The sequence below is a fragment of the Scyliorhinus canicula genome, chromosome 5 (assembly GCF_902713615.1).
Source record: "Scyliorhinus canicula chromosome 5, sScyCan1.1, whole genome shotgun sequence".
In the NCBI taxonomy this organism is placed as follows: Eukaryota; Metazoa; Chordata; class Chondrichthyes; order Carcharhiniformes; family Scyliorhinidae; genus Scyliorhinus; species Scyliorhinus canicula.
The window spans coordinates 213,655,614-213,676,313 of NC_052150.1; the positions used below are offsets into that span (position 1 = coordinate 213,655,614).

The following is a 20,700-nucleotide window of genomic DNA, read 5'->3' on the forward strand; positions in this document are numbered from 1 at the left end:
AAACATGGAGAGCTGAACCCTAGAGGTGAGGCGAACATGACTGTCCTTGACATTAAGGCCACATTTGACCAAATGTGGCATCAAAGAGCCCTTACAAAACTGGAGTTAATGGGAATCAGTGGCAAATTGTTTGCTGTTTGCAGTCATACCTAGGACAAAATTTAAGCTAGCTAGTAATATAAAAGAAGGGGCGCGATTCTCCGCAAATGCGGAGAGTCGTGAAGGCTGCCGTGAAACCGGCCGTGTTTCACGGCAACCTCCGCGCCCCCTCCCGGGACCCGATTCTGCTCCCCGGTCGGGTCTAGCAGCGGGGCCCCGTGAACCTCGGCATCGCAGGCTTAGCGAAATTCGATAAGCCCGCGCGCCAAAGTTAACGGCGGCTGACGCGCACGATGACGTCAGCCGCACATGCGCGGATTGGACGGTTCCAACCCGCGCATGCGCGGATGACGTCATCGCGCATATGCGTGAAACCTGCGCATGCGCGGGCCGGTATGCCCCTCAGCCGCCCCGCGGACTGATCCAGCAGGGCGGCGGAGGAACAAAGAGTGCGCGGGGTTCGGACCCGCTGCCCGCGATCGGTGCCCACCGATCGCGGGCCCATGGCACCCTTGGCACGGCCGTGGTGCGGCCGTGCCAATCGGTGCCATGGTTCCCCAGAACGGCACTTTGCGGCCGTTTTCACGAACGGTGAGAGCAGGTGTGTTGCCGTTTGTGAAAACGGCCGTAAAGGCCTGGGAAATCGGCCCATCGGCTAGGGGAGAATCGCTGCTCGCCGTAAAAAAACGGCGAGCAGCGATTCGTGTCGGGGGGCGGGCGTGGGGGGGGGGGGGGGGGAGAATAGCGGGAGGTCGGGAAAAATGTCGGGAAGGCCCTCCCACTATTCTCCGACCCGCCGTGGGGGGCAGAGAATCACGCCCAAGATTTCAAGAGTTTTTGTCGATGTATAAAAGATAAGAGAAAGGCAGGAATGGACATTGGACCATTGGGAAATGAGGCTGGAGCAGTTGTAATGTGTGGTGATATGCACAGCAATGTAGATAGTTGGATGTACGACCTCCGACCAGCAGGTGGCGATAGTGATCTACAATGTGACTCCAGAGATCCGGCAGTTGGTAGTAAGTTGTATTAGAGGTCAGTCGCATCAGAAGTAACTCCAGGAGAATTCACTTACTCGTTACCATTTGTGTGTTGTCCCTCGTGTCTTAATAAAGCTCGTAGTCTCAAATGTGGAGCAGATGCTTTATTGTGAATTCGTTCTCTCTTCAGAGTATAACTTACGGCTACCTCAAATGCTGTCTGCCTGTGTGTCTGTGTCCTGCTACCAGTTCTGCCTTCCGTGAAGTGTGTCGTCACTTCCTGTCCCTGTGTACATATAGCTCTCCCATGCTCCCTCTAGTGCTTGCTCAGTTGTATTGCATCTACTCAGATTTACTATAGTATTATAGTTCATTAGTTATCTTTTGACGTGTTCATTTTGTTAATAAACTATATTACTAGTCAAACAACTAGAAGTTCTGTGTGCATCTTTACCACGGCCACAACACAGAACATAACATAATGGGGAACAAAGAATTGGCAGAAGAACTGAATAGATACTTTGCATCAGTCATCGCGGTGGAAGACACCAGTGGCACACCAAAACTTCAAGAAAGCCGGGGCAGAGGTGACTGTAGTGGCCATCACTAAGGAGAAGGTTCAGGTGAAGCAGAAAGGTGGATAAATCACCTGGACCGGATAAACTTCACCCCAGGGTTCTGAAGGAGATAGGTGAGATTGTGGAGGCATTGGTGGTGATCTTTTAGGAATCACTGCAATCAGGGAAGGTCCCAAAGGACTGGAAAATGGCTAATGTAACACCGCTGTTTAAGAAGGGAGGGAGGCAGAAGACGGGAAAATAATCCATTATTAAGGATGAGATTGTGGAGTACTTGGAAGTGAATGGTAAAATAGGGCTGAGTCAGCACAACTTCATCAAGGAGAGGTCACGCCTGACAAATCTATTAGAATTCTTTGAGGAGCTAACAATGAAGTTAGATAAAGGAGAGCCAGTGGGCATGATCTATTTGGATTTCTAGAAGGCCTTTGACGAGGTGCCATACAGGAGGCGCTTGAATATGCCGACTAGGGGCTTTTCACAGTAACTTCATTGCAATGTTAATGTCAGCCTACTTGTGACAATAAAGATTATTATTATATATTATCTAAATAAGATAAGAGCCATCGTGTTAGGGGCAAGATACTGACATGGACAGAGGACTGACAGGCTGGAAGAAGGCCGAGAGTGGGGATGAAGAGGTCTTTTTTAGGACGGCAGCCGGTGACTAATGATGTTCCACAGGGGGTCACCGTTGGGACCACAATTATTCACAATATATATTAATGATCTGGAAGAAGGAACTGAGGGCACTGTTGCAAAGTTTGCAGATGATACAAAGATATATAGAGGGACAGGTTGTGTTTAGGAAACGGAGAGGCTGCAGAAGGACTGAGATCGGCGAGGAGAGTGGGCAAAGAAGTGGCAGATGGAATACAATGTGGAAAAGTATGAGGTTATGCACTTTATTAGGAAGAATAGAGGCATAGACTATTTTCTAAATGGGGAAAGGCTTAAGAAATCAGAAGCACAAAGGGACTTGGGAGTCCTTGTTTAAGATTCTCTTAAGATTAACGTGCAGTTGCAGTTGGCAGTTAGGAAGGGAAATGCAATGTCAGCATTCATTTCGAGAGGGCTAGAATACAAGAGCAGCGATGTATTGCTGAGGCTGGATAAGGCTCTGGTCAGATCCCATTTGGAATATTGTGAGCAGTTTTGGGCTCCGTATCTAAGCAAGGATGTGCTGGCCTTGGAGGGGGTCCAGAGGAACTTCACAAAAATTATCCGGGGATGAAGGGCTTGATGTATGAGAAGTGGTTGAGGATTCTGGGTCCATACTCAATGGAGTTTAGAAGGATGAGGGGAGATCTCATTGAAACTTACAGAATACTGAGAGGCCTAGACGTGGAAAAGATTTATCCACTAGTAGGACAGAAAAACCCGAGGGCACAACCTCAGACTGAAGGGACAATCCTTTAAAACTGAGATGAGGGAGAATTTCTTCAGCTAGAGGATTGCATTAACACTGTGGAACTCATCGCCGCAGAAGGCTGTGGATGGCAAGTTACTGAGTGTCTTTAAGACAGGGATAGATAGGTTACCGATTGATAAGGGGATCAGGAGTGCAGGGAGAAGGCAGGAGAATAGGGATGAGAAACATATCAGCTATAATCGAATGGCGGAGCAAACTCAATTGGCCAATTGGCCTAGATCTGCTCCTATATCTTATGGTCTAGATGGTTGTTGTTGTTGGAGGTCAGTAATCTCAGTTCCAGGACATCGCTGCAGGTGTTCCTCAGGCTAGATTTCTTGACCCAATTATCAGCTGCTTTATCAATGACCTTTCTTCTCTCATAAGGTCAGAAGTGGGGTTGTCCGCTGATGATTGCAGAATGTTCAGTACCATTGCTCAAGTACTGAAGCAGTCCATGTCCTCATGTAGCAAGATCTGGACAGTACCCAGACTTGGTCTGACAATCATAGAATTATAGAATTTACAGTGCAGGAGGAGGCCTTTGCCCCATCGAGTCTGCACCGGCTCTTGGAAAGAGCACCATACCTAAGCCCATACCTCCACCCGATACCCAAACCTCCACCCTATCCCCGTAACCCCACCTAACCTTTTTTGTATACTAAAAGCAATTTAATACAGCTAATCCACCTAACCTGCACATCTTTGGACTGTGGGAGGAAAGCGGAACACCTGGAGGAAACCCATACAGACACGGAGAAAACATGCAGACTCCGCACAGTGACCCAAACCGTGAATCAAAGCTGGGACCCTGGAGCTGTGAAGCAACTGTGCTAACGACTGTGCTACCGTACTGCCCGACAATCGCACAAACAGACACAAAAACAGCTTCTTCCCTGCTGTTACCAGACTCCTAAACGACTGTCTTTTTTTTAAAAATAATTTTTATTGAAGAGATTTTTTACATGAACATATTTACCCCCCCTAACCATAGACTATTACACAATATACCCTCTTACAGATATCCCCCCCCCGCCCGACCCCCCGCGCGCACTGTCCCTCCCCCCCTCCCCCCCCCCAAAAAAACAAACAAAGCAACAATTAACATCAGACATGAACTGCGAACAAATTTGCCCGCATTACAACCCTAAATAACCCACCACACCCGTTGTTGCCACCCCCCCCCCCCCCCCCCCCCCCCCCCCCCGGGTTGCTGCTGCTGCGACCTCTGCACCCTACCTCTGAGCCAAAAAGTCGAGGAAAGGCTGCCACCGCCTGAAGAACCCTTGTACCGACCCTCTCAGGGCGAATTTGACCCTTTCCAACTGGATAAAGCTTGCCATGTCATTAATCCAAGTTTCCACGCTTGGAGGCCTCGCGTCCTTCCACTGTATCAGTATCCTTCTTCGCGCAACTAGGGACGCAAAGGCCAGTATTCCGGCCTCTCTCGCCTCCTGTACCCCCGGCTCCACCCCAACCCCAAAGATCGCTAGTCCCCATCCTGGCTTGACCCTGGATCCCACCACCCTCGACACCGTCCTTGCCACCCCCTTCCAGAACTCCTCCAGTGCTGGACATGCCCAAAACATATGGACATGGTTCGCTGGACTTCCCGAACACCTGACACATCTGTCCTCACCCCCAAAGAACCGACTCATCCTTGTCCCCGTCATATGGGCTCTATGTAGCACCTTAAATTGAATGAGGCTAAGCCTCGCACATGAGGAGGAAGAATTAACTCTCTCCAGGGCATCAGCCCATGTCCCATCCTCTATCTGCTCTCCCAGCTCCCCCTCCCACTTGGCTTTCAGCTCCTCTACTGATGCCTCCTCAGCCTCCTGCATTACTTTGTATATGTCCGATATCCTCCCCCCTCCGACCCAGACCCCCGAGAGCACCCTATCGCTCGCCCCCCTGCTGGGGAGCAAGGGGAACCCTTCCACCTGGCGGCTAGCAAATGCCTTCACCTGCAAATGTCGAAACACGTTTCCCGGGGGGAGCCCGAATTTCTCCTCCAGCTCTCTCAGGCTCGCAAACCTCCCATCTACAAACAGATCCTTCAGCTGCCTGATGCCCACCCTGTGCCAGCTCTGAAATCCCCCGTCCATGTTCCCCGGGATGAATCTATGGTTCCCTCTTAACGGTGCCTCCATCAGACCTCCCACTTCCCCCCTGTGTCGCCTCCACTGCCCCCAGATCTTGAGGGTGGCCGCCACCACCGGGCTCGTGGTGTACCTCGTGGGAGGGAGCGGCCATGGCGCCGTTACTAGGGCCCCCAGGCTTATGTTGCCACAGGACGCCCTCTCCATTCGTTTCCAAGCTGCCCCCTCCCCTTCCATCATCCACTTGCGCACCATCGACACATTAGCCGCCCAGTAATACCCCGAAAGGTTGGGTAATGCCAGCCCTCCACTCTCCCTACTCCGCTCCAAGAAGACCCTCCTCACCCTTGGGGTGCCATGCGCCCACACGTAGCTCATGATGCTGCTCGTCACCTTTTTGAAGAAGGCCCTAGGGAGGAAGATGGGCAAGCACTGAAATAAAAACAAAAACCTTGGGAGGACCGTCATTTTAACGGACTGCACTCTGCCCGCCAGCGACAGCGGCACCATGTCCCACCTTTTAAATTCCTCCTCCATCTGTTCCACTAGCCTAGAGAAGTTCAACTTGTGGAGAGTCCCCCAGTTCCTTGCCACCTGCACCCCTAAATATCTAAAACTCTTTCCTGCTCTCTTCAACGGGAGTCTCCCGATTCCCTCTTCCTGGTCCCCTGGGTGTATCACAAATACCTCACTCTTACCCAAGTTTAGCTTGTACCCCGAAAAGTCCCCGAATTCTGCTAACAGTTCCATCACCTCCGGCATTCCCCCTTCTGGGTCTGCCACGTATAGCAGCAGGTCGTCCGCGTATAGCGATACCCGGTGCTCCTCCCCGCCCCTTGTCAGCCCTCTCCACCCCCCTGAGCCCCTCAGTGCCATCGCCAACGGTTCAATTGCCAGTGCGAAGAGCAGGGGGGACAAGGGGCACCCCTGTCTGGTCCCCCGGTGGAGCCCAAAATACTCCGATCTCCTACCATTCGTCACTACACTTGCCGTCGGGGCCGAATAGAGCAGCTTCACCCATTTAATAAATCCCTCCCCAAATCCAAACCGCTCCAGCGTCTCCCACAGGTACTTCCACTCCACCCTATCAAATGCTTTCTCCGCGTCCAATGCCACCACTATCTCCGCCTCCCCCTCCACTGCCGGCATCATGATGACGTTTAGCAGTCTCCGCACGTTCGTATTAAGCTGCCGCCCTTTCACAAAACCCGTCTGGTCCTCGTGTATCACCCCTGGCACACAATCCTCTATCCTGGTAGCCAGGATCTTTGCCAGCAGCTTGGCGTCCACATTCAGGAGCGAGATAGGCCTATATGACCCACACTGCACGGGGTCCTTATCCCGCTTCAAGATCAGAGAGATCAGTGCCTGCGACATTGTCGGTGGCAGAGCCCCCCCCTCCCATGCCTCGTTGAAGGCTCGCACCACCACAGGGCCCACCAGATCCGCATATTTTTTGTAAATTTCCACCGGGAACCCGTCTGGCCCCGGCGCCTTCCCCGACTGCATATGCCCAATCCCCTTGACTAGCTCCTCTAGCCCTATCTGCGCCCCCAGCCCCTCTACCAGCTCCTCTTGGACCTTGGGGAACCTCAGTTTGTTCAAGAAGCCCTCCATCCCCCCTTCCCTCGTCGACGGCTCTGACCGATACAGCTCCTTATAGAAGTCTCTGAAAACCCCATTTACTTCTGGCCCCTTCTGCACTATGTTCCCACCCCTCTCCCTCACTCCCCCAATTTCTCTAGCCGCATCCCGCTTGCGGAGCTGATGCGCCAGCATCCTACTCGCCTTCTCCCCATACTCATAAATCGCGCCCTGCGCCCTTCTCCACTGTGTCTCCGCCTTTCTGGTGGTCAACAGGTCAAACTCAGCCTGCAAACTACGCCGTTCCCCCAGCAGCCCCTCCTCTGGTGCCTCCGCATATTTCCTATCCACGTCCAGAAGCTCCCCCACCAGCCTCTCCCTCTCCTGTCTCTCCCTCCTTTCCCTATGTGCCCGTATGGAGATCAGCTCCCCCCGGATCACCGCCTTCAGGGCCTCCCATACCATCCCCACCTGCACCTCCCCCGTGTCATTAATGTCCAGATATCTCTCAATGCTCTTCCGGACCCTCTTATATACCTCCTCATCCGCCAGCAACCCCACATCCAGACGCCACAGCGGACGCTGGTCTCGCACCTCTCCCATTTCCAAATCTACCCAGTGTGGCGCGTGGTCTGAGACCGCTATGGCCGAGTACTCCACTTCCCGTACTTTCGGGATCAGTCCCCTGCTTAATACAAAAAAGTCAATTCTAGAATAGACTCTGTGGACATGGGAGAAAAAGGAATACTCCCTCGCCCTCGGCCTCCCAAACCTCCAGGGGTCCACCCCTCCCATCTGCTCCATAAACCCCTTTAACACTTCTGCCGCTGCCGGCCTCCTACTCGTCCTTGAACTCGATCTGTCCAACACGGGGTCCAGCACTGTGTTGAAGTCCCCCCCCATGATCAGGCCCCCTGCCTCCAGGTCCGGAATGAGGCCCAGTAGGCGCCTCATGAAGCCAGCGTCGTCCCAGTTCGGGGCATACACGTTAACCATCACCACTTTCTCCCCCTGCAGCCTACCCTTCACCATGACATATCTACCCTCTTTATCCGCCACCACCTCCGCCGCCACGAATGACACCCTCTTCCCTACCAGGATCGCCACCCCTCGGTTCTTTACGTCCAGTCCTGAGTGGAACACTTGTCCCACCCACCCCCTTCTCAGGCGGACCTGGTCCGCCACCTTCAAATGGGTCTCTTGTAGCATTGCTACATCCGCCTTCAGCCCCTTCAAATGCGAGATTACTCTCGTTCTCTTGACCGGCCCATTCAGCCCCCTCACATTCCAAGTGATCAGCCGGGTCGACTAAACGACTGTCTTATGGACTGACCTGATTAACACTACACCCCTGTATGCTTCACTCAATCCCGGTGTTGTGTAGTTACATTCTGTACCTTGTGTTGCCCTATTAGTATTTTCTTTTCTTTTCATGTACTTAATGATCTGTTGAGCTGCTCGCAGAAAAATACTTTTCACTGTATCTCGGTACACGTGACAATAAACAAAATCCAAATCCAATCTTAACAGGTGGCAAGTAACATTTGGACTGCACAAGTGCCAGGCACTGACCAACTATCTTCAACAATAGAGAACTGAAACATTGCCAGTTGACATTCAATGTTATTCATAGTTATTAATAACCTAGATTTTGGTGTACAAGACGCAAGTTCAAAATTTACAGTTGGCACACCTATATTCTGAAAGAACATAGACAAGTTCATGGAATGGATGGACAGGTGGCAGAAGAAATATAATATAGAGAAGTGTGAAGTGATTCATTTTGTATGAAAAATGGGAAGAGGCAATATAAAATAAAGGGTATGATTCCACAGGAGATGCAGAAGCAGAGGAAATATATGTGCGCAAATTATTGAAGATGGATGAGAGAGTGGTTAAAAATATACTGGATCCTGGGCTTTATAAATCGGGGTGTATATTCCAAAGCATGGAGGTTATGATAAACCTGTATGAAATTCTAGTTTAAACTCAACTGGAATATTGTTTTGGACGTGCAGAATGCACCAGAGGGGGTGGGGAAAAGATGAATGAGAATGGTGCAAAGGATGAGCAATTTCAATTAAGTAGACACATTGGGAAGCTGGGTGTGATCTCTTTGGAGAAGATAAGTTTTGTGAGGGCCACGAAGAATCCAGCATGAGTTTTCAGGATACAAAGAAATAACATTTATTTACAATAACATACATATGCAACTGCAGCAACAACTTCCCTTGTTGCTCACTCCTCTCTGCTGGTTCCAAACTGGCCAGCTCTATTTGTACAGGGAGTCTGCTAATGATTTCTCTTCCCCCCTCATTGGGGAAGCTCATACTCCCATAGGATTGTGGGATTGTCATTAGCCCCCAGCCAATGGTAAGCAGGCAGGTTATGACAAGAAGGTTAAGAGGAGATTTTATAGAATTATTCAAATCATGAGGGGTCTGAACAATGTATTTAGGAGAAACTTTTCCAGTGTGTTGAAAGACCAAGAGCTGGAGGACATCGATTTAAGCTTATTGGCAAAAGAAGTAGTGGTGACATGAATAAATACTTTTTCCATAGCGAGTGATTGGCATCTGGAATGCACTTCCTGAGAGTGCGATGGCAACAGGTTCAGTTATGGAATTTAAATGAGAATCGGAGCATTATCCAAAGAGAAAACATTTGCAAGGCTAAAGGAGAGGGGAGTGACATTAAGTAAATTTATTTTGCCATCTGTTGGATCATAGAACAGAAAGTATCATAGAAAAGTTAAGGGATAAGAAAAGGAATTAGTAGAAATCTGATTCAAAAATTGCACTTTATTTATTTTAATATTCCTGATATATAACACAACTAAATTTTTTGTACACAGGAAGGACCCATATTCTGCTCTTTAAATCTGTAAAAACAGAAGATGCTGCTGAGATCAAGTTTGTTGCTGAAAGTGCCAATTCCAAAGCTTTACTTCGAGTTAAAGGTAAAACTCTTCGGAGACACTTTATATATTTGGAGAGTAAGGCTATAATATTTTAGTGCTCCCTTAGTGCTGTTCCAAAACACCCTTAAGTACAATTAGGGATGGGCTAGCCAACGATGACCGCATCCAGTGGAAAATTAGTTTTAAAAATATGGGATTGTTTTGAGAGAGTAGACCATAAGACATAAGACATAGGAGCAGAATTAGGCCACTCGGCCCAGCGGGTCTGCTCCGCCATTCAATCTCGGCTGATATTTTCTCATCCCCATTCTCCTGCCTTCTCTACATAACCCCTGAGCTCCTTATTAATCAAGAACCTATCTATCTCTGCCTTTTTAAAAAAAAATCATTTTTATTGAAAAATTTTTATTTATACAACAATAACGCACCATAGTAAAATACCAAAAATAACAATAATATTAACAATCATAAACATTCGCCCCAGCTCCATGAACAACACAGCATTTTAACAACAACGCAAATTAACACAATATAAAGTTACAGAATAGACCCTACAATATGGAACCCCCCCCCTGGGGTTGCTGCTGCTATTGACCAAGATATCTATCTTTGAGCCAGGAAGTCCAGAAAAGGCTGCCATCGTTTATAGAACCCTTGTATTGATCCTCTCAGGGCAAATTTGACCCTTTCCAATTTTATAAATCCCGCCATGTCACTGATCCAGGTCTCCACACTTGGGGGCCTTGCATCCTTCCACTGTAGCAGAATCCTTCGTCGGGCTACTAGGGACGCAAAGGTCAGGACACCGGCCTCTTTCGCCTCCTGCATTCCCGGCTCTACCGCAATTCCAAAAATCGCGAGTCCCCACCCTGGTTTGACCCTGGATCCAACCACCCTCGACACCCTCCCCGCCACCCCCTTCCAGAATTCTTACAGTGCTGTGCATGCCCAGAACATATGGGTGTGGTTCGCTGGACGCCCCGAACATCTGGTGCACCTGTCCTCACCCCCAAAGAACCTACTCATCCTAGTCCCGGATATGTGGGCCCGGTGCAGCACCTTAAATTGGATGAGACTAAGCCTCGCACATGAGGAGGAAGAGTTGACTCTCTCCAAGGCATCCGCCCAAGTCCCGTCCTCTATCTGCTCCCCGAGTTCCTCCTCCCATTTAGCCTCCAGCTCCTCCACTGACGCATCCTCCACCTCCTGCATTACCTTATAGATGTCAGACACCTTCCCCTCTCCATCCCACACCCCTGAAAGCACTCTGTCCATCGTCCCCCGCGAGGGCAGCATAGGGAATCCCTCGACCTGTCGCCTAGCAAACGCCTTTACCTGCAAATATCTGAACATGTTCCCTTGGGGAAGGCCAAATTTATCTTCCAGTTCCCCCAGGCCCGCAAACCTCCCGCCAATAAACAGGTCCCTCAATTTGCTGATGCCCGCCCTTTGCCACCCCCTAAATCCCCCATCCCTGTTCCCCGGGATGAACCAATGGTTGCCACCCAGTGGAGCCTCCATCGAGCCCCCTGTTTCCCCCTGATGCTGTCTCCACTGTCCCCAGATTCTTAGGGTCGCCGCCACCACCGGGCTCGTGGTAAACCTCTTAGGGGAGAGCGGCAACGGCGCCGTTACCATGGCACCCAGGCTCGTACCTCTACATGACGCCATCTCCATTCTTTTCCACGCCGCCCCTCCCCCCTCCATCACCCATTTACGCACCATTGGCACATTGGCCGCCCAATAGTACCCCAGAAGGTTGGGCAGTGCCAGCCCGCCTCTATCCCTCCCACGCTCCAGGAACAGCCTCTTCACTCTCGGAGTCCCATGTGCCCATACAAAGCTCAAAATACTGCTAGTCACTCTCCTAAAGAAGGCCCTGGGGATAAAGATGGGCAGGCACTGAAAGAGGAACAAGAACCTCGGAAGCACCGTCATTTTGACGGACTGTACCCTCCCCGTCAACGATAATGGCAGCTTGTCCCACCTCTTGAACTCCTCCTCCATCTGATCTACAAGTCTGGTGAAGTTATGCTTGTGAAGAGTCCCCCAGTCCCTGGCCACCTGCACCTCCAGGTACCTAAAGCTCTCCCCTGCCCGCCTAAGCGGGAGCCTACCAATTCCTTCCTCCTGGTCTCCAGGGTACACCACAAACACCTCACTCTTGCCTAAATTTAATTTATAACCTGAAAAGGTCCCAAACTCAGCTAGCAACTCCATCACTCCCGGCATCCCTCCCACCGCCACATACAGTAACAGGTCATCGGCATACAACGACACCCTATATTCCTCTCCACCTCGCACCAAGCCTCTCCACCTCTCTGAATCCCTCAACGCCATCGCCAGCGGCTCGATTGCCAGTGCACACAACAAGGGGGACCCTTGCCTGGTCCCTCGGTAAAGCCGGAAGTACTCCGACCTCCTCCTATTCGTGGCCACGCACGCCATTGGGGCCTCATATAGCAGCCTTACCCATCTAATGAACCCTTCACCAAATCCAAACTTCCCCAACACCTCCCATAGGTACCCCCACTCCACTCTATCGAAGGCCTTCTCCGCATCCAGCGCCACCACTATCTCTGCCTCCCCCTCAATCGCCGGCATCATGATGACATTCAACAATCTCTGCACATTCGTGTTCAGCTGCCTTCCCTTCACGAAACCTGTCTGGTCCTCGTGCACAACCCCTGGCACATAGTCCTCTATCCTGGTGGCCAGGATTTTTGCCAGGACCTTAGCATCCACGTTGAGGAGAGATATGGGCCTGTATGAACCACACTGCTGGGGGTCCTTGTCCCTCTTTAAAATTAACGAGATCAGCGCCCGCGACATTGTCGGGGGCAAAGTCCCCCCTTCCCACGCTTCATTGAGTGTCCGCACCAGCAAGGGGCCCACTAGGTCCACAAACTTTTTATAAAATTCCACCGGGAACCCATCCGGCCCCGGTGCCTTCCCTGACTGCATCTGCCCGATCCCCTTAACTAGCTCCTCCAGCTCATTCGGCGCACCCAACCCCTCCATATTCTCCTCCTGCACCTTCGGGAAAGAAAGCCCGTCAAGGAACCTCTCCATTCCCCTCCTCTCCCCCGTTGGCTCCGACCGGTACAGTTCCCCGTAAAAGTCCTTGAAGACCTCATTCACCTCTACCCCCTTACGCACCACATTCCCACTCTTGTCTCTCACTCCAGCAATTTCCTTAGCCGCATCCCGCTTGCGGAGCTGATGAGCCAGCATCCTACTCGCCTTTTCACCATGTTCGTACACTGCCCCTTGTGCCTTCCTCCACTGTGCCTCCGCCTTTCTAGTGGTCAGCAAATCAAATTTAGCCTTCAGGCTGCGCCTCTCCCCCAACAGTCCCTCCTCTGGTGCCTCTGCATACCTCCTGTCCACCTCCAGCATCTTTCCCACCAGTCTATCCCTCTTACTCCTCTCGCTCCTCTCCCTGTGTGCCCGGATGGATATCAGCTCCCCATGAATCACTGCCTTCAGGGCTTCCCAGACCATCCCCACCTGAACCTCCCCCATATCATTCACCTCGAGGTACCCCTCAATACTTGCCCGGACCCTCCTACACACCTCCTCCTCCGCCAACAACCCCACATCCAACCGCCACAACGGACGTTGGTCCCGCACCTCCCCCATCTCCAACTCTATCCAATGTGGAGCGTGGGCGGAGATTGCAATGGCCGAATACTCGGCCTCCTCCACTCTCGGAATCAGTCCCCTACTCACCACGAAGAAATCTATCCGAGAGTAGACCCTATGTACGTGGGAGAAGAAAGAGTACTCGCGTGCCCTTGGCCTCACAAACCTCCATGGATCCACCCCACCCATCTAGAACATAGAACAGTACAGCACAGAACAGGCCCTTCGGCCCTCAATGTTGTGCCGAGCCATGATCACCCTACTCAAACCCACGTATCCACCCTATACCCGTAACCCAACAACCCCCCCCTTAACCTTACTTTTATTAGGACACTATGGGCAATTTAGCATGGCCAATCCACCTAACCCGCACATCTTTGGACTGTGGGAGGAAACCGGAGCACCCGGAGGAAACCCACGCACACAGGGGGAGGACGTGCAGACTCCACACAGACAGTGACCCAGCCGGGAATCGAACCTGGGACCCTGGAGCTGTGAAGCATTTATGCTAACCACCATGCTACCCTGCTGCCCAATCTGATCCATAAACCCTCTCAGTACCTTGGCCGCCGCCGACCTCCTACCCGTCCTAGAGCTGGACCGATCCAGTGAAGGATCCAACACCGAATTAAAGTCCCCCCCATGATCAGACCTCCCGCCTCCAGATCCGGGACCCGTCCCAACATACGCCTCATAAAGCCCGCATCGTTCCAATTTGGGGCATACACACTAGCCAGTACCACCTTCTCTCCTTGTAGCCTGCCCCTAACCATAACATACCTACCCCCCTTATCCGCCACCACCTCCGATGCCTCAAACAACGCAGAATTCCCCACCAGAATCGCCACTCCCCGGTTCTTCACATCCAACCCAGAGTGGAAAACCTGCCCCAGCCACCCCTTTCTCAGGCGGACCTGGTCCGCCACCTTTAGGTGGGTCTCCTGAAGCATTGCCACATCTGCCTTTAGCCCCTTCAGATGAGCCAGTACCCTCGACCGCTTCACCGGCCCATTCAACCCTCTCGCATTCCAGGTGACCAACCGGATCAGAGGGCGTCCCGCCCCCCTCCCCCGTCGACTAGCCATAGCCCGTCGGCTGCCCGCCCCAGGCCAGCACCCCCTGCCCGACCCAGTCCCCACAGCGATAACACCTCACCTCTGTCCCACCAGGCCCCACCAGCTCCTTCCTGACCCTACCAGCAGCAACCCGGTATTCCCCTTTCCCCCCTCCCTTCCCCTCCAGGCTAGGAACCCTCCCAGCTGCGAACCGTCCTCCATTGTACTTCCGTGGGTCAGCTAACTTCTGCTGACCCCGGAAACTCCCGCCAATAACCCGACCCCTCCCAAAGTGGGATCATCCCCCAATCTATCCCTCCTCCAGGCACCGCTCCAGCGCGGGGAAGAACCAGTTAAGGCCCCGCCTGCCCGTCACTGTCTCCGCCCCCCAGCCCCGCAGCGCGGGAAACCAGAGGAAAGCCCGCGCTTTCGCACTGCCCCACCACACCCTTCTGACGCAGCTCCCAAATAACAGCTCCACTCCATACCTCCAACCCGACATAGAATACAACAAATCCCCCCGACCCTCCCCGCAAGATACACAACTCAACCAATGCCCCACAGCAGAAAAAAACATAGCAGAACAACACCCCCATAAATAACCATATCAAAATTGCAAAGGTACAAAAAAAGAGAACATAGCAACAGCAGAATCCAGCGCTAAAATATTACAACCGACCCCGCAACCCCAAACCCCTAGTTCAAGTCCAGTTTCTCCGTCCGCACGAAGGCCCACGCCTCCTCCGGGGAATCAAAATAATAATGCTGGTCCGAATAAGTTACCCACAGGCGCGCGGGCTGCAACATTCCGAACTTTATCTTTTGCCTGTAAAGCACCTCATTCATCCGATTAAATCCGGACCGCCGCTTAGCCACCTCCGCACTCCAATCCTGGTAGATCCGTACTACCCCATTCTCCCACTTGCTGCTCTTCACCTTCTTGGCCCAGCGCAGCACACACTCCCGATCGCTGAACCGGTGGAAACTCACCAGCACCGCACGCGGGGGTTCATTTTCCTTGGGCCTCCTGGCCAGTACTCTGTGTGCTCCCTCCAGCTCCAAGGGCAGATGGAAAGACCCGGCGCCCACTAGCGAGTTCAGCATTATAGCCACATAGGTTGTCAGGTCCGACCCCTCCAGCCCCTCCGCAAGGCCCAAGATCCACAGGTTTTTCCGCCTCATGCGGTGATCAAGCTCCTCGAAGCGTTCCTGCCACTTCTTGTGGAGTGCCTTGTGCCCCTCCACTTTACTCACGAGGACCATGGCCTCCTCCTCTCGTTCAGTGGCCTGCGTCTGCAACTCCTTGATGGCAGTACCCTGGGTGGTCTGAATCTCCGACAGCCTTCTGTTTGTTTCCTGCAGAGAGCTCAGTACCTCAGCCTTGAAGTCTGTGAAGCAGCGCAGGAGAGCAGCTAGTTGCTCCTGGGCCCACTGCTTCCACTCCTCTGGAGCTCTGCCGGCGTCCATCTTGGATTCCTTCCCCCGTTTGTTCTGGGGAGCTGCTGCTGCTTTTTCCCCCTTTCCACTCCGAGTTTGAGTCATGGACTGCGGGGAAAGTCGTTCAGCACACCTTCCCCCACCGGGAGACGTCGAAATATTTCCGTTTTTGGCTCTAAAAAGAGCCGAAAAGTCCGTTTAAAACGGGAGCTCCCAAATGTGTGGCTTCCTACTTCATCACAGTCACCGGAAGTCATCTATCTCTGTCTTAAAGACACTCATTGATTTGGCCTCCACAGCCTTCTACGGCAAAGAGTTCCACAGGTTCACCACCCTCTGGCTGAAGAAATTCCTCCTCATCTCTGTTTTAAAGGGTCGACCCTTTAGTCTGAGATGGTGTCCTCTGGTACTAGTTTTTCCAACAAGTGGAAACATCCTCTCCATGTCCACTCTATCCACTCGCCATATCCTGTAAGTTTCAATAAGATCCCCCCTCATCCTTCTAAACTCCAACGATTACAGACCCAGAGTCCTCAACTGTTCCTCATACGACAAGTTCTTCATTCCAGGGATCGTTCTTCTGAACCTCCTCTGGACCGTTTCCAAGGTCAGCACATCGAGCCTTAGATGCAGGGCCGAAAACTGCTCACAATACTCCAAATGGGGTCTGACCAGAGCCTTATACAGCCTTAGAAGTACCTCCCAGGTCTTGTCTTCTAGCCCTCTTGACATGAATGCTAACATTGCATTTGCCTTCTTCACTGTCGACTGAACCTGCACATTAAACCTTAAGAGAATCGTGAACAAGGACTCCCAAGTCCCTTTGTGCTTCTGATTTCGTCAGCATTTCCCCATTTAGAAAACAGTCTATGCCTAAATTCCTCCTTCTAAAGTGCATAACCTCACACTTTTCCACATTGTATTTCATTTGCCACTTCATTTCCCACTCTTCTAGCTTGTCCAAATCCTTCTGCTGCCCCCTTGCTTTCTCAATACTACCTGTCCTCTACACATCTTTGTATCATTTGCAAACTTAGCAACAGTGCCTTCAGTACCTTCTTCCAGATTATTAATGTATATTGTGAAAAGTTGTAGTCCCAGCACAGACCACTGAGGCACACCACTAGTCATGGGCTGCCATCCTGAAAAAAACCCTTTATCCCGCTCTCTGCCTTCTACCAGTCAGCCAATCCTCTATCCATGCCAGGATCTTACCCTTAATACCATGGGCTTTTAACTTATGTAGAAGATTTTAGTTTAGACGGGCATCATCGTAGGCGCAGTCTTGGAGGGCCGAAGGGCCTGTTCCTGTGCTGTACTTTTCTTTGTTCTTTATAACAGTCTCCTATACGGCACCCTGTCAAAGGCCTTCTGGAAGTCTAAATAAATCACGTCCACTGGTTCTCCTTTGTTTAACTTCCTTGTTACCTCCTCAAAGAACGCTAACAGATTTGTCAGACACAACCTCCCTTTAACAAAGCCGTGCTGACTCAGTCCTATTTTACTATGCACTTCCAGGTACTTCTTTAATAACAGACTCTAAAGTCTTACCAATGACCAAAGTCAGGCTCAAGACCTGAAGAAGGAGCCATGCTCCGAAAGCTCGTGTTTGAAGCAAACCTGTTGGACTTTAACCTGGTGTTGTAAGACTTCTTACTGTGCTCACCCCAGTCCAACGCCGGCATCTCCACATCAAAGTCAGGCTAACCGGCTTATAATTTCCTGTCTTCTGTCTCCCTACCTTCTTAAACAGTGGTGTTACATTAGCCACTTTCCATCATGAAATTGTGATTTGTCGATTGTGAAATTACCACAAAAAGAAAGGCAAAGATGTTAAAAGTAACTAGTGCTCGAGAGAATCTTTGATGTCTTTTAACTCAAGGAACCATAAATGTGTTTCCCTTTTTGGAGATATTTTTGATGTATACAGACCCGCATCAAAAAATGATAATAATGGAAAAACAAAGTTAGTTAATGATTTGTCTATCTGTGATTTTTACATTTAAACAAGGACAATGTAGAAAAAAGGAGAGAAATCCACCTTCCTAGGCAGCAAAAAATGAGTAATAGTAAGTTGAACCTCAGTGGAAAATAAAATTGTGCATTATATTAAATTGGATGTTGAGTATTTATCATTGATTTTATGCTCATAATGAAGTCAAATTACACTCCAAATAATCTATTTTATGTCTTCCAAATTTGTTTAAATGGGCTTGGTTTTTAATGAAAGGAGCATGGTAAACATTGTTATTTACCAAATATTGCAGACGAAGCCGTAGTTTTCAAAATAGAGTTGTAACTCTGCAATGAAAATGGCAGATTGTCTTTTCATCCAGGTGTTCTTCTCCATCATAGTGCTGTGCCCCTTTAATGCTGAGATTAACAATATCTAGCTCCGACTGTAAAACCATATTAATGCTCAGCTCTGCTGTTCTGTGTTTTAATTTAGATATCAACAATTGCTCTTATATTTGTTTCAGAATTGGCAGCTAAAATTGTGAAACCCTTAAAAGAGAAAATTGGTATCGAGAAACATCGTGTAATTTTTGAATGCAGAGTTTCCAGGCCAAATGCTGCTGTCAAATGGTGCTACAAAGGCAAAGAGATTCATCCCAGTAACAAATATGAGATTGTGAGTGATGATGTGTACCGGAAGCTCATAATCAATACTGTCGCTTTTGAAGATGAAGGCAGCTACACGTGTGATGCCATAGATGACAAAACTACAGCAATGTTATATGTAGAAGGTGATGAAAGAAAACATTTCAGTTATTTTAAAAATATTTTGTCAACATTAATTGCCGGAATTTTCCTGCCCACCGCCACGGGTTTCCCTGCTGAATAGCCAGCAATCCATTGAAATCTCTATTCAGATTGGTGGGACCAGAAGATCACTAAGAGATCATTAATTAATCCCAGTGTGAAGGACTGGAAAATTCAGGCCCAAGAGTGGAGCTGACAAACATATTTTAAATAATGGAATTTTTAAAGGTTTTCAATAGATAACAATGTACTAATATTGAGATGAGACCGTTTAATCTCCTTAGTAAAAGTAAGCAGTCTGTCCCAATAGTAACTTAAATGCTATAATACAGCCAACAGTATTGATACCTGATTGATCAGAAAATTCATATTTTGGCTGGAATTTCACGACTGTTGCGATTCACTTTTCCTGCTGGCAGCGTACCCCTGCCCATGGGTTTCCCGGCGACGTTGTGCGGCTTCAGTGGGAAATCTCATTGACAACTGGTGGAAATACAGAATCCCACCGCCAGCAAATGGTGTGCCACCAAGAAACATGCAGCTGGGGAATCGGAGAATCTAGCCCATTATGTTAATGTTATTTTTTGACCTCTTAAATTCCTTCCGTTCCACAAGCCATTTCGCTTTGGAGAGAGTGAGCAGGCAGGTAGTCTCCAACTGTACTTTTTAGTTGACTGCTAGGAGGTGCATCAGAAAGGCTGGGATTAACTTCCCTTTCCATTTCTTTTCAAAAATTCCTACATTCAAGAGCTCCCCAAAATACAAGAGAACAGCTTGACACAATATTAAGTATATGTTTCTGTGGAGATGCCTGCGTTAGGCTGCGGTGAGCACAGTAAGAAGTCTTACCACACCAGGTTAAAGTCCAACAGGTTTGTTTCGAATCACTAGCTTTCAGAGCACAACTCCTTCCTCAGGTGGATGAAGAGGTGGGTACCAGAAACGTATATATAGACAGTCAAAGATGCAAGACGATACTTTGAATGCGAGTCTTTGCAGGTAATTAAGTCTTTACAGATCCAGATGGAGCTACTGGAGAGAGGAATAATCACAGGTTAAAGAGGTGTGGATTGTCTCAAGCCAGGACAGTTGGTAGGATTTCGCAAGCCCAGGCCAGATGGTGGGGGTTGAATGTAATGCGACATGAATTCAAGGTCCCGGTTGAGGCCGTACTCGTGTGCGGAACTTGGCTATAAGTTTCTGCTCGGCGATTCTGTGTTGTCGTGCGTCCTGAAGGCCGCCTTGGAGAGCGCTTTCCCGAGGATCAGAGGCTGAATGCCCAGCAGTCAAGGGAACCCACCTCTTCATTCATCTGAGGAAGGAGCTGTGCTCCGAAAACTAGTTATTCGATTATCAAATCTGTTCGACTTCAACCTGGTGTTGCAAGACTTCTTACTGTGCTTCAAAAGATTGTGAGACTTCTACGTATTACCTTCCCACAGTTCTCCTATCCCGTCAGGTACAATGCCCTAAGAGGTGATTATGGACTTACTTTGCAAATTAGAAAGTAATGCATCAGACCTGGCATCCTGATTGTGGTATTTCATGAAGATAAACATTAGAAAGAATTGAAAAATGTTTTACTTAAAACATTAGCAGTATTAGATGTATTACCCATTTATAATCTGAATTAAGTTACACTCGTGAAAAATAAAATGTAATTGTATTATATTGAATACTGAACTTGTGACTGTATATTGGTGCCAAGTCACATATGAAGTGTCACTGCCTTTGCTGATCCACCCCGTTCTGCATGCTGCTCTTGAAATACGCCAGTATCAGAGGGGCGAATCCGGAAGAACTGGGAACCGCCTTCATCTCCTAGGTGGCAGGCCCCGGGTTGGCCTCCAGTGATTGCTCCTTCTTGACAGTGTCCGTAGGACCCTTGGGGTCTTGATAGACATGTACTTTGGTTAATATATTAATTTCAGATGTCTCTTGATCAGGTCAGTTTGCTTGCAAATACAGTTTGTTTTGTCCATGCAAATACAGAGCACTGAGTTGAATTCAATACAAATTACAGCTCTTGATATTTTCTTCAAATTGAATACACGATACAGAAAAGTTGAAAATAAACAAAATGGCGGTTCAAAGCGAAAGTGCAGAAAGTAGCTTCAGAAATTAAG

The 20,700-nt window shown here is 49.7% G+C and overlaps 1 protein-coding gene across 3 annotated transcripts in view; it reads left to right on the forward strand.

The window, feature by feature from the left end:
• The window catches only part of obscnb (obscurin, cytoskeletal calmodulin and titin-interacting RhoGEF b), an 896,193-nt gene that overhangs the window by 218,077 nt on the left and 657,416 nt on the right, over nucleotides 1-20,700 (forward strand). For all 3 annotated transcript variants that reach the window (XM_038798455.1, XM_038798456.1, XM_038798458.1), the window contains exons 21-22: nucleotides 9,609-9,713; nucleotides 18,292-18,558. In XM_038798455.1, the coding sequence (XP_038654383.1) occupies nucleotides 9,609-9,713; nucleotides 18,292-18,558 (372 nt within the window). The remainder of the gene's footprint in view (nucleotides 1-9,608; nucleotides 9,714-18,291; nucleotides 18,559-20,700) is intronic.